General features: G+C 46.5%; 12 protein-coding genes across 12 annotated transcripts; 6 read left to right on the forward strand and 6 right to left on the reverse strand.

The window, feature by feature from the left end:
* Positions 1 to 299: 299 nt before the first annotated feature.
* On the reverse strand, positions 300 to 1838 carry KUCA_T00001434001 (uncharacterized protein; the record flags this gene model as incomplete). Its single annotated transcript, XM_022603612.1, has 1 exon — positions 300 to 1838. The coding sequence occupies one exon, from the start codon at positions 1836 to 1838 to the stop codon at positions 300 to 302; it is 1539 nt and encodes a 512-aa protein (XP_022457476.1).
* Positions 1839 to 2724: 886 nt separating this feature from the next.
* On the reverse strand, positions 2725 to 4443 carry KUCA_T00001435001 (uncharacterized protein; the record flags this gene model as incomplete). Its single annotated transcript, XM_022603613.1, has 1 exon — positions 2725 to 4443. The coding sequence occupies one exon, from the start codon at positions 4441 to 4443 to the stop codon at positions 2725 to 2727; it is 1719 nt and encodes a 572-aa protein (XP_022457477.1).
* An 892-nt stretch (positions 4444 to 5335) lies between these two features.
* KUCA_T00001436001 (uncharacterized protein) lies at positions 5336 to 6460 on the reverse strand (the record flags this gene model as incomplete). The annotated part of the gene is made up of 1 exon (XM_022603614.1): positions 5336 to 6460. One exon carries the CDS (start codon positions 6458 to 6460, stop codon positions 5336 to 5338), a length of 1125 nt encoding a protein of 374 aa, XP_022457478.1.
* Positions 6461 to 6759: 299 nt separating this feature from the next.
* KUCA_T00001437001 (uncharacterized protein) lies at positions 6760 to 8379 on the reverse strand (the record flags this gene model as incomplete). Its single annotated transcript, XM_022603615.1, has 1 exon — positions 6760 to 8379. The coding sequence occupies one exon, from the start codon at positions 8377 to 8379 to the stop codon at positions 6760 to 6762; it is 1620 nt and encodes a 539-aa protein (XP_022457479.1).
* Positions 8380 to 9199: 820 nt separating this feature from the next.
* KUCA_T00001438001 (uncharacterized protein) lies at positions 9200 to 10270 on the forward strand (the record flags this gene model as incomplete). The annotated part of the gene is made up of 1 exon (XM_022603616.1): positions 9200 to 10270. One exon carries the CDS (start codon positions 9200 to 9202, stop codon positions 10268 to 10270), a length of 1071 nt encoding a protein of 356 aa, XP_022457480.1.
* Positions 10271 to 10580: 310 nt separating this feature from the next.
* Positions 10581 to 10847, forward strand: KUCA_T00001439001 (uncharacterized protein; the record flags this gene model as incomplete). The annotated part of the gene is made up of 1 exon (XM_022603617.1): positions 10581 to 10847. One exon carries the CDS (start codon positions 10581 to 10583, stop codon positions 10845 to 10847), a length of 267 nt encoding a protein of 88 aa, XP_022457481.1.
* A 2-nt stretch (positions 10848 to 10849) lies between these two features.
* Positions 10850 to 12712, forward strand: KUCA_T00001440001 (uncharacterized protein; the record flags this gene model as incomplete). The annotated part of the gene is made up of 1 exon (XM_022603619.1): positions 10850 to 12712. One exon carries the CDS (start codon positions 10850 to 10852, stop codon positions 12710 to 12712), a length of 1863 nt encoding a protein of 620 aa, XP_022457482.1.
* Positions 12713 to 12828: 116 nt separating this feature from the next.
* Positions 12829 to 13617, reverse strand: KUCA_T00001441001 (uncharacterized protein; the record flags this gene model as incomplete). Its single annotated transcript, XM_022603620.1, has 1 exon — positions 12829 to 13617. The coding sequence occupies one exon, from the start codon at positions 13615 to 13617 to the stop codon at positions 12829 to 12831; it is 789 nt and encodes a 262-aa protein (XP_022457483.1).
* A 691-nt stretch (positions 13618 to 14308) lies between these two features.
* On the forward strand, positions 14309 to 14485 carry KUCA_T00001442001 (uncharacterized protein; the record flags this gene model as incomplete). The annotated part of the gene is made up of 1 exon (XM_022603621.1): positions 14309 to 14485. The coding sequence occupies one exon, from the start codon at positions 14309 to 14311 to the stop codon at positions 14483 to 14485; it is 177 nt and encodes a 58-aa protein (XP_022457484.1).
* A 436-nt stretch (positions 14486 to 14921) lies between these two features.
* KUCA_T00001443001 (uncharacterized protein) lies at positions 14922 to 15866 on the forward strand (the record flags this gene model as incomplete). The annotated part of the gene is made up of 1 exon (XM_022603622.1): positions 14922 to 15866. One exon carries the CDS (start codon positions 14922 to 14924, stop codon positions 15864 to 15866), a length of 945 nt encoding a protein of 314 aa, XP_022457485.1.
* Positions 15867 to 16101: 235 nt separating this feature from the next.
* On the forward strand, positions 16102 to 19338 carry KUCA_T00001444001 (uncharacterized protein; the record flags this gene model as incomplete). The annotated part of the gene is made up of 1 exon (XM_022603623.1): positions 16102 to 19338. One exon carries the CDS (start codon positions 16102 to 16104, stop codon positions 19336 to 19338), a length of 3237 nt encoding a protein of 1078 aa, XP_022457486.1.
* A 59-nt stretch (positions 19339 to 19397) lies between these two features.
* Positions 19398 to 23762, reverse strand: KUCA_T00001445001 (uncharacterized protein; the record flags this gene model as incomplete). The annotated part of the gene is made up of 1 exon (XM_022603624.1): positions 19398 to 23762. One exon carries the CDS (start codon positions 23760 to 23762, stop codon positions 19398 to 19400), a length of 4365 nt encoding a protein of 1454 aa, XP_022457487.1.
* Between the last annotated feature and the right edge of the window lie 553 nt (positions 23763 to 24315).

Here is a 24315-nt window from a genome sequence, read left to right on the forward strand (position 1 = left end):
CTCGCATAACCATCCTTCCAGATGGCATGGTAAACCACCTAATGATAACCTAAAGCGGTCAATATGCCAAGAGAACCGCTCAGATAATCGCATATGATCTTGAATTTAGTCATACTCAATCTTTCAACAATGTCACAGGCCCCACATTTGCTACGATAAACAACAAACTTTATGAGTTCATTACAACTCATGATTAGTAGAACGGTCCCAAGGGTGGGCCGAACGCGAAACCAATTCATGCACGTCAAGCCAATGACACCAGCAAACAGAATAAAATAAACGGTATAAACTCATCATCATTAGTAGGACTGGTTCGGATATGCCGAAGGGCTCGACCCCACGGATCGGTTGCCCGCAGCAATCCTTTCGTATTTGCCCTGTTTCATAACTTTTTTCAGTGCGGCCGAGTCTAGTGGATCCAGCAGCTCGAAAGAGCACAAAAGCTCCTCGCTGACGCTCATTACTGCACCCCAATTGTCAAATTCACCACAGTAATTGGGCGCACTAAACACCGTAACCAGAGATCGGTCATTGAAGAACTCGTATCCGTCTTCCACCACCATGTGGGCACGGACCACGAGATCAAAGTGGAACTTGTTGAGGAACTTGTTGATCGCTACACGGTTGAAACAGTAGCTGACACCTCGCTCGTTGTCTTCCCATTCGTTCGACGTATCCGCTGGATCAGACCACAATAGGTCGTTCAGTAACCCGTAATCTGGCACGTCTGTGGGGCGCTTGATACGACGGATCTCATCCATGGAGTTGAGCACTGGCGAAAGTCCTCCATGAACGCAGAATATCTTGGACGCCACAACTGCCGTGATCGGCAGCGTGTTGAAGGTATCAATGAAAATCTTCCACGTTTTCAGGTTAGTGCGCCTTTTGCACTCGTCAAAAAAACCGTAAGCACGAGTGACCTGTGCACACTCGTGGTTTCCCCGTAGTAAAAAAAAGTTCTCAGGATATTTGATCTTATAGCATAGAAGAAGTAAAATCGTCTCCAATGACTGTTTGCCTCTGTCCACATAATCGCCAAGAAACAGATAGTTTGAAGCGGGTGGAAACCCACATTTGGTGAAAATCCGGATCAAGTCACTGAACTGGCCATGAACATCGCCTACAATCTTCACTGGGGCACTCAATTCCAGTAAAGACGGCTGCGAGAGAAAAATTTCTCGCGCCTTGGAGCATATGATCGCAACCTCGCTGTTCTTGAGGCATAAGTTTTTGGTACGTTTCCCAGCATAACCGGCATCCAACAGTCGCTGAATGGTGCTTTCCAAGTCGAGCTCGTGACTGCTCGCCAATCTCGGCCTGTCAATCCCGTACTCAACTGGGGCATCTTCCAATGGGAAACTCGCTGACACCGGCGTAGATGAATTGCTGCGGTGCGAAGAGGCGGCTGGTGAATGTGAACGGATTGAAAACTCGTTTGAATTTGACCGATGGGTGTCGGGCGCAATAGGCGCCGTTATAGAGAGGTGTTGTAAGGAGGAGCTCGAGCGTTCGCTCTTAAGAATTGGCGATTTCGGCGCTACCTGAACCATCGAAGGCGGTAGTTCCGAGTCATCTCCGGGATCTTGGACCGAGAGATTAGCCACATCTACTGCCAGAGTGTTAACTCCGAGAGAGTTCCTTCGGCTCAGGTTTGGCGGCGTCTCTAGAGTGTTGCTATGGCTCGTTTTGAACGAGGCAGCATCACTGAACTGAGACTCTCGGCTGGTGGACTTCCGGGACCTTGTTGACCTCGAGGACCGCACCGATGTCGAAGTGTCGGACCGAGTGAACGCCGGGTAGTTGGAGCCCTTGTTCGGCTTCGAGGATTGGTTGCCCATGGCTGTGTAAAGAGTAAAACTTTAGCGGCAAATAAGTTGGAATACAAATCTGGATCGGCAGAGCTGAAAGGGGCGCTTTTCTATCTTCAGAAGCAGAAATTGGTGCAACTGGCGGGCAGCAATGGTAGACAAGTCAAGGGGCGCTGAAGGGGAGCGATGCCAAGAGGATGGATAAAAAGGGGGGAGAAAACCGGTTCAATAAAAACCCCCTATCGATAGAGTGCGGAAACGATTGAAGTAGTACTTAATAGCCCGCGAACCTGGTTGGGCTGGTTGGGAACGAAGTAGGCCTAGTCACATTCTTTTCAGGCCAGAAGGGGGTTGTTTTGAGGGAGGCGATTTTGAAATCGTGGAGAGGTTAGAAGCTCTGTGCTTCGGTGGGTACACGTTATTGAGCTAAAACTGGTGCGGCTCATGGAAGGCAGTTTGCTAGGGAGGGGTCGATCAGGATTAGGTAACAGGTGTTTATTAAAGAGTGATCAATAGTGTGTTTAATTTGACGATGAATTACTTAAATTTAGCAGGAACCTCGGGTGCAATGGCTGAGGATTAGTGAAGAACAGCACAGGCGAAACGGACGCTTGACTTGATATTAGTCAGACATTTTATCGGGTTGTGCGATCTGTTCCCGAAGCTTTTTTAATTGTGGAGGTCTGGCCTGTTGTAAGCTTTCGTATCTCCATGGTTGTGCACTTTATTTTGATCTCTACCGCATACCATCTCTTGAGCTGCACTATGCTGTACTTTACTGCAGTATGCTGCAGTATACTGCGTCATCCATTAACTCCTCCTCACCAACGCTCTACATTGTACTCTACTGGTCTCATTCAAAACCTCGTAATTCTTTTAAATTTCATTCTATAAATCTCATTGCCGATCTCGGATCTCAATTCTGGGCGGCATTAGTTTTCGCAGTGATCTCGGCCTGCTTCACCAAGTTGTCTGGGGCATCTTTCTCGTCAAGCATGATCTCAATCATTCTCAGCTTACTAGGCTTGTTGAACTCGGCATCGTTGAACAGCTCCTCAACCTCAGCCACAGTACCCACCTTCAGATTCTCGTAGTCGTGGTTACCCGAGAACAAAGGCAGCATCTTGTGGTGGTCCCAGATCTGGATGTCGTTGTACTGAGCCGTCATACCATGAATCAATCTCTCGATGGTGTAACCGTTGTTGTTGAGAACAAACAGATAGGTGTTGAGACCCCAACGGGCCATTGTCGAGATCTCCTGGACTGTCAGCTGAAGAGAACCGTCTCCAATGAAGAGGATCACACGCTTAGATGGATCAATCTCTTGGGCAGCCATAGCAGCACCAAGAGTTGCACCAACGGTATATCCAATGGATCCCCACAAAACTTGAGAAATACCCACAGTGTTCTTTGGGAAGTGAGAAGAGATAATACCGAAGGCAGAAGTACCTGTCTCGGACAGAACGATATCACCCTCCTTCAAGAACGAAGAAATACGTAACCAAAGCCACTGTTGGGTAAACTTGGTCGATGGGTCATGCGAAATGGTTTTCCAGGCCTGTGGAGAGGTAGGCACAACGGCAGGTGTATATGACTTGACAACGGGCTTGATGGAGGCAATCAAACGTGCGAGAACATGCTTCATCTGGACACCTTGGAAGGTAGCCTGTTTGATTTTACAGTAGTCCGAATGGAACTCCACCACGTTCTTCGTCTGGTACGAATACGAAAACGAACCAGTGTTGAAATCCGACAAAAGAGCACCAATAGACAGAACAAGATCGGCACTCTCAACTGCTTTCTTGACATCTGGGTTGGACAATGTTCCGACATACACACCTCCGAAACGAGGATGATCCTCTTCGATAGAGGACTTACCCATTGGAGTCACAAAGACGGGGAACTGGGTGATGTCAACAAGTTGCTTGGCCTCCTCCTTAACATCATGACGTGTGCAACACGCATCCAAAAGCCAAACAGGGTTCTTGGACTTGCCGACCATCTCGAGAATGGTATCAACAACTTCGTCTTCGGCCTCCTCGTCGTTAGGCTTTGGTGCAAGGTCCAATGGAGTGTCTAGCAAACTGCTTGCAACTCCGTCTTCAAAGAAGTTGGTTGGAATTCCAATGTAAACAGGTCTCTTGTGGATCACAGCAGCTTTGAAGCAACGGTCCAACTCGGAAGGAGCAGTGGCCAGATCGGATAGAACAGTGGAAGTCAAAGAGATGTTTTCGGACATTTCTCTGAACACCGTGAAGTTACCATTTCCAAGGGTGTGGTGCAACAGCAATTGCTTCTGAGTTGCAGCAATAGAAGGAACACCAACAATGTGGATGAGTCCAACATGTTCGGCATAGGCTCCAGCAATACCGTTAAGAGCACTCAGTTCACCAACACCAAAGGTGGTAACTAAACACGAGATACCCTTAATTCTCGAATAACCATCGGCAGCATATGCAGCGTTCAGTTCGTTGGCATTTCCAGCCCATCTCAGTCCTTCAACCTCATAAACGTGGTCGAGCAGTGCGAGGTTGAAATCACCAGGGACACCGAAAATCGTATCAATCCCCAGCTGGTGTAGCCTTTCAAAGATGAAGCGACCCAGAGGAATTTCTGATGGAAGATTTTGTGGCATTGTATTAGATCTGTTGTTAGTAATTGTAAATTGTGCAACAATCGTATACTCGTAGATACAATTATAAAAGGAGTGTGGAAGAGGGCCGAACTTTATAGCGCTTGCTGCGGTTGCGGTGTATCCCGAAATGGCAGGGTGGTATGTTAATCTGGTGATGCCGCTGCACGGGTGCTTCCGGGGCTAACAGATCGTTTAGGCGGTTAATGGGCGAATTTTGGGAGAATTGTGGCCGGATTTTGGCTGATATTTGGCGGCTTTCCGTAAAAATGATTGGGAACCATACTATTAATCGGTTTTGATTTGAATATTTAAAATTTGGCAAATTGGTAGAGCTGTTGGGTGGACTTAGTTATCGCGGGCCTACCGGCGTGAACGGCTTATAACGGGTGAGGCTCCCAAGAACCGGATTAATTGAGACGGGTCGCGGAGTGATGCTAGCCGCGCTGGCAACGGCAAATGGTGCGAGAGACCGATTCTGTAGGTCCCTGGAGGATGTCCAAGGCATTCTCCCGATCCAGAGAACTTTTAGTGGCGCTTGAGTGCATGGATTGGCCCCACGCGCATCCCGCGTAAAATCTGATGTCACGCCCGTCACTCTCCGATGCTTTGTCGGAAGGGCAATTCCCGGTAAACGCTGTCCAAGCGTGAATACTTTCCTATTGAGTTTGTTATCGGATCTAAGGTCTCTTTCAATTAACGGTTATTCCTGCCATTGTGTCCAGTTTATCTACACATTCCTAGCAGCCAGCTCTCTTGCCAAACTTTAACGCTCATCACCTGACAAAGACGCTCTGCCATTTGTGTCAGTGCGCGCATTGATAAGGTCGTGTCCATATAATTAAGCACGTGATTGATCGATTCTCAAAAGGATGTATACAGTGTACCTAGGTCCTCAGTCAAAGTCTGGGTAGACCAGGTTGTTCTGTTTTCTCAAGCTGTCGATTGTGTCCATGACTAACAGAGACTCTGCGGGTGGGCACAGATTGTTTTGGGTTTTACCTTGCTTGATGTCAATAGCAACTGCGTCCGCCTCATAGTAAAGTCCATATCCGGGTATATCGAACTTCTTTTCTACCACTTTTCCGTCGGTGTAGGTGATTCGGTATCTTCTTGGACTGGCCTGGTTGAATCCCCATAACTCAATGTACCCCTTAGTGCCACTGAGGCGGAGATATGGTTGCGAACCTGCGACTTCGAGACCACACGTCAGGACCGCCTGGCGTCCAGTCTCTTCATACTGCACCAAGATCGACGTAAGCAAATCCACACCTCCACGAATCTTCATCGCAGCTGTAGAGGTAAACTTTGCGGCCTTATTGCCAACTCCAGAGTCGAGCAACAGCCTAGAGTATGTTAGTACATACACTCCCAGATCCAACACTGACCCAGCCCCGAGTCGCGGGTTCTTCATGCGATCATCATCACTCAAAGCTTCAAGTTTGGCATCAAATGACATGTCCATGATCAGCCTGCGGATTTCTCCAAGCGCTTTCTGCTCGAACAGCAAATCCCGAATCTCGTGAATTACGGGGAAAAACCTTGTCCACATGGCTTCCATCAGAAAAAGCCCTTTCTTCTCTGCCAGAGCAAACATCTCGCGTGCTTCACGAGCATTCATACAAAAAGCTTTTTCACACAGAACGTTCTTACCTGCGTTCAGGGCCTTCAATACGTGCTCATGATGCATTGAGTGGGGCAATCCAATGTAGATGCACTCCACGTCATCGTTGGAATATACTTCGTCATAGGTCTGGATTAGTGGTGTATTAATGTGAGGCAAGTACTTTTCCACAAATGCAAGGCCTTTTTCTGGAGAGCTAGAACCAATAGCCGCAATTACGTGGTTAGCCCTGGCATCTGGTCTGTCAATAGAAATATCAGTCGTGAACCACGACGAGATCATCCCCGTGGATATAATACCCCATTTAAGAGTTGGAAGTTGCGACATTGCGAAAAACGAAAGAAAAACAATGACAGATGTGGGATTGAAATACTCCACAGGGAAATCCAGAGGCATTTATATACGATCGCAAATCTCGGCAGTTTCTCCACATTTGACTGGGGTGTCGACTGCACCCCGTTTCCGAATCAGGCAATCATCGTGCAGCACGATAACGAGGAGGTCACAAAAAAAGAGTAAAGACCTTAACATATAAATGGGGATTCATTGGATGTTTGTGATGAGGTAGGGTTGCTCTCATTCGAGACTCAGACATCACATTGCCCTGACAGGCAACTGGCTTTTGTCTGACCCCATGGTCACAGTTCTACATGGTTTATTACCAGTTATTCTTTAGGCTTCTCTATGTATATCCCCTACTTCTTCAGGAATAACTTGTAGACATCATTGTCAGTCTCCTCCTGGTATGAGTAGTGCAAGTTCTCGAGAAACTGGTCGAACTTTTCATAGTCCTCCTTAGGCACAGAAATACCGGCTAACACCTTTCCAATGTCATGGCCCTGGTTACGGTAATGGAACAGAGTCAGGTTCCAGTTGCTACGCAGTCCCTCCAGGAAGTTTGTCAGAGCTCCTGGTCTCTCTGGGAACTCAAACGAGAATACCCGCTCGTCGGCATCGGCAACAGACCCCCCAACGAGGTAACGGCCATGACTCTTGGCCATCTCGTTATCACTTATGTCTAGCGCGTTGAAACCAGCCTTTTTGAGCTCAGTACATACCTCGTTCAGCTCCTCTTTACCCCTATTCACGTTAAAAGAGGTGTACACGTTAGCCACACCTCCATTAGAGCCATCCAGTCTGTAAGAGAACTCCGTCACGGAACGAGGGTGGATGATCTTTTGGAGCTTGAGAAAAGTGCCGGGGACATCTGGGATTTGAACACACAAAAACGCCTCTTTACCTTCACCCAGAACTGCACGTTCAGACACGAAACGCAACCGGTCAAAGTTCATGTTCGCCCCGGATAGTACTGGTACGTATGTGCCATTCTCGTGGGGATGTTCTTGCAAATATTTCTTCAGCCCAGCAACGGTAACCGCTCCAGAAGGCTCTAGAATGGCACGTGTATCTTCAAAGATATCCTTAATTGCAGCACAAATTTCATCGGTGGATACCCGCACGATTTCATCGACACAGTCCTGGGCTACGGTGAAGGTCTCAGACCCAACAGTCTTGACTGCTGTTCCGTCTGCAAAAAGTCCAACCGAGTCCAGTGTCACAGGATGACCAACCTTGAGACTCTCGTACATACCACATGCGTCGTACGTCTCAACACCAATCACCTTCACGTGTGGAGCGAGTCTTTTAAGATACGATCCAACTCCGGCAATAAGTCCTCCACCACCAACGGCACAGAACACAGCGCGGATTTTGTCGCTACTGATCTGGCGCAAAAGCTCCACTGCAATTGTACCCTGGCCTGCAATAACGTATGGGTGTTCGAAGGGTGGAACGTCCGTCATTCCCTCTCTTTCACAGATCTCAGCACATTTAGCCTTGGCCCCGTCAAAGTCCTGACCCGAAAGCACCACCTTCGCACCGAAACGCGCCACATTATTGTACTTGATACTGGGAGTTGCTAGGGGCATCACAATTGTGGCTGGAATTCCCAGCTTTTTTGCCGAAAAAGCCACGCCCTGTGCGTGGTTTCCAGCTGAGCATGCAATAACACCCTGTGCCTTACGTTCGGGCGACAGTTGCGAGATCATGTTATATGCTCCACGCAGCTTGAAGGAGAAAACTGGGAGAAGATCCTCACGCTTGAGGACCACATCAACTCCCAGTCTAGAAGAAAGTGCCGGAGCAGGTGAGATTGGAGACTCGGATATAGCATCGTACACCTTCGACGTGAGGATAAGCTTGACATAGTCGGGCCGGCCGTTGGGAAGGATATCATCCTTCCTGAGATCCGGAAACCGTTCAAGAATGGCTGTGGATTTGAATCGCGGCAACGGCACTCTCTTGAAGGCCCTCATTTGGAAAGTCTAGAGAATATTTGGAGTGTTGCTGATCAGAGACTGGGTCAAGAATTTTTCACCTCCTTCACCGGCCCGGGGTCGTAGATGCAGAGTCATAGCCTGCTTATGTCAGCACATACTGGGAATCTACGAACTTGCTGGAATTTCGTTATCTGCGGTTTAAGTGATTGAGTACAAATATAAGTAAAATAGCTTAGTGCTGGGTGACTTAGTGCTAGGTTTGAAAATAGCCAATTTTGAAAAGTGGAATATGTGTGAAAATCAGTGATTTTACAGAATTGTAAGCAAAAGCATCTGAGCCGCAGGTATTGATTTGCTAAAGTCTGAGTAAATTTACTGTGAAACCCCACAGTTGGAACTTGAATGAAAGAAACACGACAAAAGACGCCGACCCCGAAATAAGGTTTGTTTCGAGCTTTCATGGCCAGAAAAACTCAACTCTCCAATCATCACGAGACTCACCTACTAGAGTCAACAGGAGATTATCTCTACACTTATACATTTTCAGATTATAACCAAAACCAATACGATCTTTATAGCAGGAAGCACTGCAAATCAATTCCTTAAAACGGCTAACAATTTTCCAATGCTTTGAGCCCAAACCACCTTTCCTCGAATATTGTCATTGATAGCTTTCGACGATCCGGGGTTCCTCCTGCGTTACGAGCCCACGAATTAACCCCAACCCCACCATCTGACTCGCTCAAATGGGTAACGCACCCGCAAGATGCACCCCAAGCCCAACTTGCATAAATAGATGAAGGTGGCCGTTTTGAAAACACCAATTAACTGACCTTTTCTTTCAAGAGTTGCCGTCATGACCTTGCTCAATCCTTCAGTAGTACTCAACAAAATTGACGAAATCGTCATTGAGGACAGACCAGTTCCCAAAATCGAAGACCCTCACTATGTCAAGATAGCTATTAAAAAAACAGGAATCTGTGGCTCGGACGTCCATTACTACGTCCACGGTTGCTGTGGTTCATTTGTGGTTACTGCCCCAATGGTGCTCGGGCATGAATCTGCCGGTGAGGTTGTTGAGGTCGGTTCGGCTGTTAAGACCCTCAAAGTTGGCGATCGTGTTGCCTGTGAGCCTGGTATACCATCACGGTATTCCGCGGAATACAAAAGCGGCAACTACAACCTCGACCCTGACATGGCTTTTGCCGCAACGCCCCCTTACGATGGAACACTATGTCGATACTATCTTCTTCCAGAGGATTACTGTGTGAAATTGCCCGATCATGTTACATTAGAGGAGGGCGCTTTGGTCGAGCCTCTGTCTGTTGGAGTCCATTCTTGCAGACTAGCAGATGTTAAATTTGGTGACAAATTGGTTGTTTTTGGAGCCGGTCCAGTGGGATTGCTTGTTGCTGCTGTAGGAAAGGCCTTCGGTGCTACTGATGTTCTGATCGTTGACATCGTTGAAGACAAACTACAATTTGCCAAAAAGCTTGGTGTTGCTACACACATCTACAACTCTTCAGGGGATAGAGGAAAATCACTAACTGAAACAAAGGAGCTTCACAAGGCAGCTTTTGGCGACCAATTGGCCACCGTTGCAATTGAAGCTACTGGAAACGAGTACTGTATTGCCTCGGCATTGCATTTGCTCGCACCAAAAGGGAGATATGTCCAGGTTGGTATGGGCAAGGAGAACCTAGGATTGTTCCCCATGGGAATTGTAGGCGAAAAGGAACTCACCATCAAGGGCTGCTTCAGATATTCTGTTGGTGATTACGAGACTGCGGTCGGTTTAATCGCTTCAGGAAAGGTCCAGGTCAAGGAGCTGGTGACACACCGGTTCAAGTTTGAACAGGCCATCGAGGCTTACGAAGTGGTGAAGTCTGGAAAGGCCATCAAGGCGATTATTGATGGGCCAGAATGAAGTTTGACTTCTACTAGGTCAAATGCGATTAATGTAAGTTCACCTTGTTCTTAGCACCTCAATAGATAATCCTTCCCAATAATCCTTATCATTCGAACATTCGTAGATATGTCTGGCAGGTTTAAACTTTTAGCTCACCACTCCACACTCCACAATCCACGCACGACCTGATTTGCGTGGGCCGCGCTAGATTTCCCGATCCGGAAACGTTCCTCCACCATCGCTTTTGGCCAACAAGACAAAGTCGTCTGTGCTGTAGCCGGTAGTTAAACGCCGTTTCTTCCTACTTTATTACCCTTTTTTCTTCCTGATGGATCAATTAGTTTCGAAATTTGAGGGAAACATTGATTTCAAGGGCCAACAACTTGCAGAATCGGTCTCGAACACGGTATTGATAGTTGGTTCAGTGGCTTCTTGTTTAATAGGCTTTGTTACTCAGAACGTCAAGCTGACTTGCTACGCTTTTGCTATTTTTTTGATCTTAGACCTTGTTATTGTGGTGCCGCCCTGGAAACAGTATCGTGCTAATCCGGTGAGATTTGCCACGTCCAATCGCTCTATTGAGGTAGTCAATTAGTCATGTCCGAATTACAGTCTAAAACATCAGACCTCTTTCTGGGGTTTGATCTTTCTACGCAACAACTCAAGGTGATCTCCGCATATGCGAATTTATCTGCTCACAAGACGTATAGGGTCGATTTTGATGCGGATTTGCCCCACTATGGTGTCCACAAAGGTGTTCACTCCAATGAAGAAACAGGCGAGATCTACGCACCCGTGGAAATGTGGATCGAAGCACTTGATCTCGTTTTCACCCGGATGAAGGAGGATGGATTTCCTTTTGCTGATGTCCGTGGGATGTCCGGTTCTTGCCAGCAGCACGGGTCTGTCTATTGGTCAGAAAAGGCCGAATCGCTTTTGAACAACCTTTCAGCTTCAAAACCGCTCAAAGACCAGCTATGCCCCGAGGCTCTCACTTTTCTGAACTCGCCTAATTGGCAGGATCATTCTACTGGTCCTGAACTCGAGATTTTTGAGGATTCCGTTGGTGGACCTGATGCCCTGGCTGAGATCACTGGCTCAAGGGCCCATTACAGGTTCACCGGAACGCAGATCCGCAAGCTTGCAACCCGTGTTGACAAAGACCTGTACCGTCAGACCGCCAGGATCTCACTTATTTCAAGTTTTTTGAGTTCTCTTCTTGCTGGAACCATCACCAAAATCGAGGAGGCTGATGGGTGTGGAATGAATATATATGACATCTCAAAGTCGGCATACGATCCACAATTGCTTGCAGTCACTGCGGGTGTTCACCCGAAGTATGATGGAAGTTCTGCTGAAGAAACCGCGTCCGGTGTGGCTGATCTACAGAAGAAATTGGGAGACCTTGAGCCAATTGGCCCTCATCCGGTGGGGACGGTTTCTTCGTATTTCGTGGAAAAGTACGGGTTTAACGCAAACGCCCAAATTTTCTCCTTCACAGGTGACAATTTGGCCACAATTTTGGCCCTACCACTTGCAAACAACGACATCCTGGTTTCTATGGGTACATCTACCACTGTACTACTTGTGACAGACCAGTATGTTCCATCGGCAAACTACCACATCTTCAAACACCCAACCATCCCCGGTTCATTTATGGGAATGCTTTGCTACTGCAATGGTTCGCTTGCAAGGGAACTAATCAGAGATGAGGTGAACCACAAGTTTGGCGAACCAAAGAACTCTTGGACCAAGTTTGACTCCTTGCTGGATTCTGCAAAGCCTCTCGGCGGAGGTTCCGCTAAAAAGCTCGGCGTCTACTTCCCAAAAGGTGAGATCATCCCCAACTGCTCTGCACAAACGAGACGATACACTTACACGGATTCATTGGTAGAAGTTGATGCCACAGATAACAATTCTGAGTGGACAGCCGAAGACGATGTAGCTGCCATTGTTGAAGGACAAGCTTTGAGTTGTAGATTGCGTGCTGGCCCCATGCTTGCCAGCACCACTGCCGATGAGAGGTCTGGGGACGAAACAAAGCACGACGAGATGATAGCAGAGATTCTGTCCAAGTATGGGGAGATTGGATCCGATGGAAAAGCGCAGGATGCCAAGGCTTTGTCGTCGCGCCCTAACAAGTGTTTCTATGTCGGTGGTGCTTCCAAGAACGTATCCATTGTTTCCAAATTCGCGTCGATTTTGGGACCTCTCAACGGCAACTTCAAGGCTGATCTGAGTGATGCCTGCGCACTCGGTGGCTGCTACAAGGCGATCTGGTCACAGGAAACCAACCTCGCGAAAGAAAGTGGTGTTTCTTGCCTCGGGTACAATGAGTTTCTGAGCAAAGGCTATGACTGGGACAACAACGTCGAGAAGCTAAATGTAAAGGAAGAATGGGACGATTACATTGATGGTGTTGGGATTTTGAGTAGCATTGAGAAGACGTTGAGGCACTAGTGGGAGAAGTGAAAAGAACTAGTTAGAAAACCAGTTGTAAACCAGGGTGGAGAACCCTCACCACCTACATAACACCTACATTTCAATCATAAATATCCTCGTATTTCTATACTATGCTAACTCCTGACCATGAAAATTTCATTCAAGGCCTTCTCGTCCATCACCGCAGCTCTTTTCTGCCTGATATACCGCTGTCTAGCGGCCAGTCTCGTGGATATAACCTGGGAAGGCGCGGACTCTTTCACTTTCAACGAGATTTCCTTCTTTTCTTTCTCATCTGACTTAACCTTCTTTTCCTTCTTTTCCTTCTTTTCCTTTCTCTCCTTCTTTTCTTTCTTCTCCTTCTTCTCAGACTTGTCTTTCTTTTCCTTCTTCTCTCTCTTTTTCTCCTTCTTCTCCTTCTTGCTTTTCCGCTCAGACTTGTCTTCGTCTCTTCTTCTCTTCTTGTCGTTTATCTCTGACTCAGTCGGTATTGGCTTGCCATTAATCAAAGTCCTGTTCTCTTTATCCCACGTACTCCGTAACACCTCTCCCTTCACGAACGAGATTCCCCACCTTCCATTGATGATCCGGTCTTTGGACTTTCTCTCCAGTTCCTTGCTTATTTCGTCTTCTCTCCCATTCAACTTTCCCAAAAGCCGCTGGAAATCATCCAGTCCAGTAGAGTCGCTCTCTATACCCTTCTCTTTTTTTGCCAATCTGGCACCAAGCCCCAATGTGTCATCTTTGAGTGTGACTTTCACATGGGTTGTAGTTGCATGAGCTACAAGTCCCAGTCCGTCTCCAGTCTTCCACCCGAACTTCTCCAGCTGCTTGTGCCCAAAACGAGAAGTGTCATTCGACCAGTTCGTGTTTCTGGGATCGAACCCAAACCTCTGCTTGACTCTTGTTGCCGCTAATCCCATGATGTAGATGAAGAGATGTATGCGATAGGATGATGTTCCTTGTTTGTTTGTGAATTAAAAGGCCTGCGTTTCCTAGGAAGGAAAACTAATCTTTTGTGGGTGCTTCTGCTTAGGGTATGCATATCTATAAAAAAATTCTTAGACGCACGCGATGAAGTGGCAGACCTCTTTGGTGCGGCACACCCAAGTCGGCTTCATTTCCCAATTTAGTGCAAAAATGAATCGAGTTTGGACAAATCAATAAACCAATTGGCAATTTGCAATCAAAACAATGATCTAAAAGATTAAAATCTACTCTTCGCTATCGAAGAGTTGACCGACCATTGTGTTTTGCATCCCTCTCACGAATACATTGCGGCAATACCCTCGAGTTGTCCACGACCAATATCATTCTGGCTGCTAGTGCAGAACGAGGTCTACCACCTTACGTAGCGACATTGAATAGAATAAATGTAGTTCACTCAGGTTTTAACAACTATTGTTTACAAATAACTCCGCCAAAATTGCCTCTTCGAACCGCAGACGTAGCATACACAGATCTAATTGAATATCATGCTCAGGTTTACTCTGCACTATGCGTTCACCTCCGCACGCAAGGTTGGGAATTTTTCGGAGAGCATAGCTTAGAGAGACGAGTCGGAAGACTACAGCAAGCCCAACGCATACAGATCAACACCATTCAACCAACAGCATGTCTGGATACGCTCTATCGGAAGAATCAAAAGAGAGAATTGTCAAGGTCTTGGACACCTCCAAGGTGATCGCTCACTACGGCTGGATCCCATTCATCCTGTATTTGGGATGGTCGTCCACCGCAGAGAGACCAAGCGTCTTCAACCTGCTGTCGCCATTGCCAAGTTTGATGTAAACGAACAAATCTGAGCCCATGAAATGACCCGAGATGGACATGTACATGATGACCGAGACCTGGAACTAGAGCTGAAGCAGACTGCTTCAACATAGCTCAGACTCTCCGGCCAATACCTGGAGTCTCTATGAACGTGGAATGTATATAATATAAAACAAAAAACTTTTACGCTATTTCAACCAGAGCTATAACTAGATATAATCCCGTAAATACATGCCCTTATATAAGTTTTTGGCCATAAAACGGGCCTCAAAGTTTCAGCAAATTGGCCTGCGCTAAAGCTCTTCCTCAGCTTACGCATAGAGTACCTTACCTGCCTATCTATTTATCTGTCTTCTTTCAAGCCCTCTTTTGTCCCACTCACCACATTCACTTTTGATTAGTCCATGACTAAACCATATCATTTGAGTTCACTTTGTCTACCGCACCAGTGAATATGTCACAAATACAACAGCAGGGAGAAATACCGAAAGGTGTTAGCCCGAACCTTCTGAACAAGACCACAGTTGAAGCATTGTCTGGACTCTCTGCTGGCTTCATAACTACGATTATCACACACCCATTGGATCTTTTGAAGCTCAGAATGCAGCTGGATACAACGAACTGGCGATCGCCGTGGAATCGTATCCGGGTGCTATCTGGTGAGCTGCTTGCGAACTCGGTGGACGCAGAAACCAAGAAGCTAAAAGTGGGTTCTTTTACAAAAGAGTTATACAGGGGAATAACGCCTAATTTGATAGGAAGTACGTCTGCTTGGGGATTGTACTTCATGTTCTATTACGAGTACAAAAAGCTTATCGCTACAATGGGTAGCAAGAAGGAACTCGACTCTGGTGAATATTTAGCAAGTGGCTTTGCTGCTGGTATTTCAACCTCACTGATAACGAACCCGATATGGGTATTAAAGACCCGAATTATCAGCACTTCGAGAAAAGCCCCAGGTGCGTACTTATCCACGCTGGATGGAGCACGCAGGATCCTCAAAGAGGAGGGCATACTGGGTTTCTGGAAGGGTCTACCACCAGCATTAATCAGTGTATCACAAGGAGCGTTACAATTCTCCATCTATGATACCATGAAGACGAGCATTTTGAAGCAACAAGAAGACAATCTTACCACTTTCCAGTACATCTACACCAGTGCCATATCTAAGATGGTTTCCACGGTTGCCCTATATCCATTCCAGGTTATGAGATCGCGACTACAAGGATACACAGCGATCGACCAGCCAAAGACCATGATCCAGGTAGCAAAAAAATTGGTGAAGAAAGAGGGTTTCACCGGTTTCTACAAAGGTGTCGTCCCGAACTTGATCCGGGTAGTCCCAGCTACATGTATCACCTTCGTGGTTTACGAGAATGCTCGTACGGCGCTTTCCTAACTCCAGCATATTCCAGCATACTTATAAACAATTCAAAACCATAGCATGTCTGTGTAAATTCGTCTCTGGTCAACTTCGTCTCGAAGTCCGGGTGAAAAAGTCGTGTATGCTCAATCTTAGTCAATTGTGACCTGCCCAAATGACAGTACGTCAGACTATCTAGAGATCTATCAAGTAGTTGTAAGCAATTGGGCAACTCGATCGGTTGAAAAGGCTTAGTTCGGCAGTTTAGGAAATGAGAACATTAATTAACGAGAGAACGAGGACAATTGCTCTTGTCTCCGACACCCATGCCTTGCTGTTTAGGTACATTCCGGATAAGGATCAGTGTGGAATCGAGCTTGTTCCCAAGAAGAACCTCAATGTCAAGCAGTACAAACCATTGTCCAATCATAGGGCATATGGATTCATCGGTCTGCTTAATATTGGCAAGGATGTGTTTTTGGGAGTGATTACTGGAAAGGCAGAGGTGGCCTCTCCAATACCCAATGAAACTGTGTTCAGAATCTACAACGTGGAGTTTCATTGTCTCAACAGAAACTCGTGGGATTTTTTGGAAATTGACTCGACCGGCTATCCGAGCGTTCACGGCTCTGACTCTTATGACCAGGCGGGAACCCCACCAAGGTTCGAACAACATCCATGTTTCGAGATCAAAAAGTTGCTTTCTGATGGCTCGTTCTTCTACAGCTCCGGATTTGATTTGACCAGTACGCTCCAATCACGTGGAATTGGCACCCATTCGCTGTCATTTGACAAGTTTCACGAAGATTACATGTGGAACTCGTTCATGATGGAAGAAATAGTTTCCTTCAGAAACAACCTAGAGGAGGGGGCCACCCAGCTCTTGGACGAGAACATGTTTCTCACCACCGTGATAAGAGGCTTTGCTGAGACCTTTAACCTGCATATTCGGGGCGCAAGAGCCAAAATGACGATCATCTCGAAACAGTCCTGGAAGCGAGCAGGCACACGTTTCAATGTTCGTGGAGTAGACGACGAGGGAAACGTTGCCAACTTTGTGGAGACTGAGCTCATTCTGTCCACAGATCGGTTTATATACGCTTTCACCCAGATACGTGGGTCGATACCGATATTCTGGGAGCAGGACACAGCGTTGATATCTCCCAAGGTGCAGATAACTAGAAGTTTCGAGGCCACAGAACCAGTTTTTGAGAAACACTTTCAGAAGCTCAGCGAGAAATATGGTCCCATCCATATCGTCAATTTGCTTTCCACCAAATCATCCGAGATAGAGCTGAGTCGCACATACAGAAAGCATGTTCTAGCAGCCAGCGAGAAACACCCAGAACAGATGTATCTGACCGAGTTTGATTTTCACCAAGAAACCTCCAAAACATACGCTTTGGCATCCAACATTCTGCCGATGATAGGGAACTCCATGGACGAATTTGGTGTGTTCTGCTATGATGTGGCAGGCCGTCGCACGGTAAGCAGACAACAAGGCATTTTCAGAACCAACTGTCTTGACTGCTTGGACCGCACAAACCTGGTTCAGCAGGTGATCTCGTGGGCCGCACTGGAGAATTTCCTACGCAGCAAAGGCCTTATTAATGGCTACGAAACAGACATATCAGGAAGACATAACACGCTATGGGCCGACCATGGTGACCAGGTATCTCAGATTTACACTGGTACCAACGCCCTGAAATCCAGTTTTTCCAGAAGCGGAAAGATGGGATTTGCAGGAGCTCTCAGTGATGTCACCAAGTCAGTGAGCAGGATATATATCAACAATTTCATGGATAAAGGAAAGCAGAACACAACCGATATGTTGCTGGGGAAGCTTTCTAACCAGTCTCCAGTCAAGATCTATGACCCGATCTCGGAATACGTTTACGACGAATTGGAAAAGGTGAAGTCTCAATTCACGACCAAAGACCAGATCACCGTCTTCACAGGCACTTACAATATTGCGGGAATTCCGACAGTTGGAGATCTCAAGTCTTGGTTGTTCCCAATGGAGAACGGGGGGACGGATTTTTCACCGGACATCATCATTCTTGGTTTCCAAGAGGTTGTAGAGCTCACTGCGTCCAACATCCTGAATTCTGACAATTCAAAATCGGCTTACCTTCAGCAGCTTGTGGTGAAACAACTTGCTGCGTATAATGAGAAGTCTTCGTATGTTCTTCTCCGTGCAGAGAAGTTGGCCTCGTTGCTGCTGCTTCTGTTTGTGAAGACTGAAAACATGGCAAGGGTAACACAGGTGGAGGGCACATCCAAGAAGACTGGACTAGGAGGCATGACAGCCAATAAAGGAGGTGTAGCCATCAGGTTTGACTATGGAGCAACGCCTTTTTGTGTTCTCAACTCGCATCTGGCCGCTGGTGTCAGCAATGTTGAAGAGCGACTGAATGATTATGTCACAATCAAAAACGGGATGCGCTTCACAAGAAATAGAACCATTTTCGACCACGAGGCGGTCATATGGCTGGGTGACTTGAACTACAGAATTGCGCTGGACAATGATCGCGTGAGGAATGGAGTTGACCGCAGAAACTTTGACGAACTTGCTCAGCATGACCAGCTGATAAACGGTATGGCATCACGAGACGGGGCGTTTTCCACATTCAAAGAGATGAAGATCACGTTTGCGCCTACTTATAAGTATGACAAAGGAACAAGTGTGTATGACACCTCGGACAAACAACGTGTTCCTTCTTGGACTGATCGTATCTTATACAGAGGGAAGAAGCTGTCCCAGCTAAACTATGGGGCAATTGACTCTGTCATGTTCTCGGACCACAAGCCTGTTTTCGGAACATTTGTCGCCGAAGTGACTTACGTGGATAACGACATCAAGCATGGACTAATATTGAACCTTTACAAGAAGTTCAAGTCTGAACACGCAGGTGAGAGCTCTTCGTTGATAGACCTCAATGATCTTGGAAGGGAAGAGGATTACGGCCATGGTGGAAGACCTTCCTCAAATACAGCTTTTCTGATAAGTCTGGATGAAAAGCCAAAACTTCCTCCTAGACAACCAACCACTGCTTCGCACGAAACTCCACCACCACCTCCTCCCGCTCGCAGACTTGCTGAAAAACCACCGACCTTGCCGATGCGTCCTATGCCCGTTACAAGATCACAGAACGCTACGCCAGATTCGGCAATGGCTGCACCAGCTGCTCGTGTTCCTGTGAATATCCCCACGACCTCGCCAAGTCAGTCACCCGCGCCGGTTGCATCTCCCCCAGCCTCAACCACTTCAAGCTGGAAGCCGATGCAGGTCACACGGTCGGCGACAGCGACTCCGGTCGATGCCCCACAACCTCCTCAACCCCGGCCAGGGTCCACAATTATCCACAAACCAACGGCGACAAACACAACCAAAACTGCACCACTTGTACCGGCCAAACCAAAGGGTCTGGAAAAGATCACCACCTCGTCCTCAGAGGTGCCTACCACCTCCTCTGGCGAGTGGAGACCAATGGTGCCTAATAAGTAATAGACTATACGGAGCAACCAGGAAGACGCAATTCTAATTAGCCAAATTTCAAAATATATTTACTCAGAAAACTCGCTCTCGTCGTCATAATCCGATTCGGGCTGTGACTCAGAAACGGAGTCCATCTCCTCGTCGCTGTCCACCAACTTCACTGCCTTCTTAGCGGCTGCCCTCTTTGGAACGTTTTTCGCAGGCACAACGACAGGGACATGAGACAACTCGTCTTCATCATCTAAAATCTTTGCCTTCTTGGGTGGAGCCTTCTTCGCAGGAATGGAGTTAGGCTTAACCAGAACCTTCTTTAATACTTTCTTCGTAGCGGGCTTGGCCTTCACCTCATCTTTAGATGCTTTTGATGGAAACGCGGATGCCTTCACCACATCATCAAACTTGGAAAAACTATCATCCAAGGCCATATCGTCTTCCGCATCGCTCAGATCCACCCTGATGGGGCTTCCAAAAATGGCAGAACTGAATATGTCATTCTCCTGTTTTGGAGCTGTGAGCGAGGGAGGAAGGACATCATTGGTCTTAGCCTTCGTCTTTGGTGCTGCTGAGGTCTTCACCTTCTTTTTGTTGGGCGCAAAATCATCATCATCATCATCCTCTTTCTTAGCCTTTGTCTTACGAGCTCTCTTCTTTTTGGTAACAATGTCAGCTACGCCTGACAAGCGACGCTGCAAGTCATCCTCCAGCAACTTATCCCACGCTTCTCGTAAATCATGCAGGTCAACCTTCCACAAGTCTTTAGCTGACAAAGCCAGGAGAGTAGTCAGCTCGTTTTCTTTCTCAATCTTCTGAGCCAAAAGCTTCTCATACCTTTCCCTGGTCAGCGACCAGATAGGCAAGCCTAGTAAATAATCATAACTGCTGGATGCAGTAACTGCCTTATGGATGATCGACGTATCCGCATCAACAATATCTTCCTCATCGCTCTCACTATCATCTCTAGATATTGCCTTGACTGGGGCACCGTTTTTATCAAAACTGGGGAACTTCAGAGACTGAAGCTCAGCAACTAGATCCTTCTTCTTTTTGTTGGAAACCACAAGCTCTCTGTCGATGATTAGCTTGATGAACCTGGCTTGGGCCGACAATTTCTCAAGCTGGTTTGAGAATTGCTCAACCATGTGATCCTTGCGAAGTTGGTAAAAGTGCAATCTGACATTGTAGTAATCTTTGAGGATATCTTTCACATCGTTGTACTTCTTGATTCTACCATTTGCATCAAAGGCCACCATATTGGCTGTGGACAAAGAAGTGACCAGCTTGAAACGTTCTTTCAATCCCATTGCAAGTGACTTGGCCATCTCTTCTTGAGTCAGCGTGATGACAAATTTAATCCCAACGCCATGCTGTTCCTGCATATCTTTGATCCAAGGCTTTTGCTTCTCAGTTCCAGCTAGTCCTTGCAAAAGATATTCTTTCATGGTAACAGTCCACATCTTGATGGGTAACTCGGAAATCTCAACGGTACTCTCGTCAATCTGTTCAATTTTACCTTCGACTTTGTACTTGTCAGGACTCAATTTGATAATATCACCCTCCCAGCCACGATACCATGGAACCATTTCTTCAAGCTCCTCGTCGTCAAGCAATCTTCTAATGTTATCAATGATATCAGCAGGGTTGTACGAAGGAATATTACTGCTCCACCCAGTACCAATTCCTTCTGCACCATTAACCAGAATCATAGGAATGATGGGGATATACCATTCAGGCTCGACGGTTTGTTCGTCATCTTGCAGGTATGTCAGCAATGGGTTATCCTTAGGGTTGAACACCTTCTTGGTAATAGAAGCTAGCTCCGTGTAAATATACCTAGCAGCGGACGCATCCTTACCTCCTGACCCTCTGGTACCGAAACCTCCTAATGGCATGAGGAGGTTCATATTGTTACTTCCGACGAAATCCTGCGCCAAACCAACAATACTTTGAATCAATGAAGCGTCACCATGATGATATCCCGTGTGTTCCCCAATATAACCTGCCAGCTGGGAAACTTTGATTTCCGAGCTGAGATTTCTCTTGTAACAACCGTACAAGATCTTTCTCTGAGAAGGTTTGAAACCATCCAAAACAGACGGAATTGATCTAATGTTATCAGCCATTGAGAAGAGAATCAACTCTTTGTTAATGAATTCAGAGATTGGAATAACCTGAAGGTCTGGATCTAAAAAGGTTCCAGGTTGAAAACCCCTAAGCCACTCCTTACGGTCGTCAGCCTTCTTCTTGGAGAATGCTAACTCGATCAAACCAACGTCAGGAGGTTGAAGTTCATGAAAGTGTTTCAAATGCTTGTCTAGCATGCCAAAGTACTCTCTCATTTCGGCCGGAGAGGAGGTACCCAAACCCTTGTAGTACTTCTGTTTGTAACTGTATGTGTTTCCAATGTTGTCTCTCCATTCTTCGTACTCTGGCATGTTGTAGAATGGTATAACCTTACCCTTTTCTGGACCCGTGAGCATCGTGATCTTCACAATGGGTGTGATGAACTCAATAAGGAAACCAGGGACACTCAGCAGGCCGGGGAAGGAGGACTCCAAGAAGTTAATGATCAAACCTTTGATATGGGATCCATCATGATCTTGATCAGTCATGATCATAATCCGACCATATCTGAGGGTATTAATGTTGCTGGTGTCGTATTTTTTCTTATGCTGTAATCCCATGATTTGCTTTATGGCAGAAATTTCTGCATTCTTCATGATTTGATCAACGGTGGCCTCCCTCACGTTCAACATCTTACCTCTGAGTGGATAACACCCGTAGAAGTCTCTTCCTACAACAGCCAAACCAGCAACCGCAAGAGCATGAGCAGAATCACCCTCGGTGAGAATTAAAGTACACTTGTGACCATCTTTGGTACCGGCTTTATTGGCATCTTCCAACTTGGGGTATCCGGTGACTCTGCTCTTACGAGAACCGTCACCTTTCTTCAAAGCTTTGTCAGCATTTGCTGCAGCAATATCCAGAACACTGTCAACGATTCCACTTTTCAAAACCTTTTTGACGAACTCGTCTGGAAGCTCCATCTTTTTACCACCAAACTGGCTAGGTCTGGTAGTCAGCTGCTCCTTCGTTTGGGATGTGAAAGCAGGGTTTTCAATCAGACAGTTAATAAAGAGAAACATATTATTTCTGACCTGAAATGGCTTGATCATTGCCCTCTTGTTCTTCTTCTTTGTTTGTTCGATAATCTTATCGACAAGCATATCAGCAATCAAGTTGACATGGGTACCACCCGCCGTTGTGGCAATGGAGTTCACAAAAGACACCTGATTGAAAGTTCCATCGGACAAGGAAAATGCAATCTCCCATCTGTCATTAATAACTTGGTAGACGATAGTTGGTGAGGAGCTTGGAGGAGGTGTCAAAGCACCCTCCTCTTTCACCTCGGTGAACTGGACCTTAGTCGCCTCTAAAGATTTGACATACATCTCCACGTACTTTGAAAAGTTGGAGATCTTGATGAGTTTTCCATCCAGGTACACTTTTATGCCCCTCACGGAGCCACATATATCGTAAACACGACGACGGAGCACGCCCAAAATATCAGCATCCAGCCTTTCCATTCCAAACTTGGACAAATCAGGATTGAAGGAGATTTTCGTGTACTCTTTGGCGGTCTTCATGGCCGTAATCTTCGGCTTGGTATGAGAACTCATATTGTTTGACCAAGTTTGCTTGTAGACTTTTCCACTTTGCTTGTCAGCAGTCTCAATGGTGAAAGAGGTGGAGAAGATGTTACACAACTTGGCACCATAACCGTTTCTACCACCAGTTACTTTCTTCTCATCGTCATCATAATTACTGGAGGTGAGTAGATGGCCAAAGATCAACTCTGGAATGTAAATTTTTTCTTCCTCGTGAATCTCAACTGGAATACCTTTACCGTCGTTCTTGACCTCAATAAGGTTATTTTCAGCATCTATCACGACATCAATTCTTGTCATAGTTGGATCCCGAATCTTGTTGTCGGCTGCGTTTACCAAAATCTCATCAAAAATCTTGAACAGACCAGGGACAACACTTACAACCTTACGCTCCATAGAGACAGGCTCTTCATCGCTAATGACCCACTGTTCCGACTGAAAGCTTTCAACAGAGCCGACATAGGTATCTGGACGTAATAGCACATGATCCAACTGAGATAGCTTTTGGTACTTCTGTGAATTTTCGCTCACTTTCTTGGCAGGTCCCATGTTCGCTTTGTTTTGTGCGTTTGATAAAGGCTTCTTTGGGGGACCGGCCGTTTTTGCTGTGGAGGTCTTTGAGCTAACAACAGGAGCAAAGTCTTCGTCTCCCGAGTCCACAAAATCGCTATCCATTATGGTTGAGCTATTGAATATGTTCTGAGTGAGAAAGAAATTACGCTTTGCCAGCTGGAACGTATTGCACACAAGACGCGTCCTCAGAAGCATTCAAAAAAAACAAACAAGAAATAGGTAGTGTATGATCCCCAAAATGATCTTAGCACCTCAAAATTTTACTTTCTTATTTTTAGGCTTTTGAAAAGCAAACAGAGCTGAAAGAGGTAGTCCGAGAAAATGAAGGGCAATTATCACTGAACCTGCCTAGCAAATGAAAGTTGTGTTGGAGAAAACGTGGTCTTTTCGTCAACATGGAAGCATAGCGGATAGCGGGAAACACGTACGAAGAACGCCATGCAAGCGGTGTGCGACACACAAGCAAGCCTGTAGGCATAAGTGCGGCTCAGGAACCTGCAGGCAGGCTGAACCAGAAAGGTCCAACGTGACAGAAAATATCGGAGGAAAGCTTTAATCTGAATGTACATCAAAAATCAGATCCTGAATTCATCTCAGGGCAAACTTGGTATGGCTCAGCTTTCCATGATGGTTTTGATGATGCAAAAGCTTGTGGTCTGCTCAATGCATCCCCCGACGCACCTCCAGAAAGTATGCAAGCATCTTGTAAAACGGCTATCTCCAACAGTTTTCTTTGAAGCACTCAGTA

The sequence above is a fragment of the Kuraishia capsulata genome, genomic scaffold (assembly GCF_000576695.1).
Source record: "Kuraishia capsulata CBS 1993 genomic scaffold, Kuraishia_capsulata_scaffold_2, whole genome shotgun sequence".
NCBI lineage: Eukaryota > Fungi > Ascomycota > Pichiomycetes > Pichiales > Pichiaceae > Kuraishia > Kuraishia capsulata.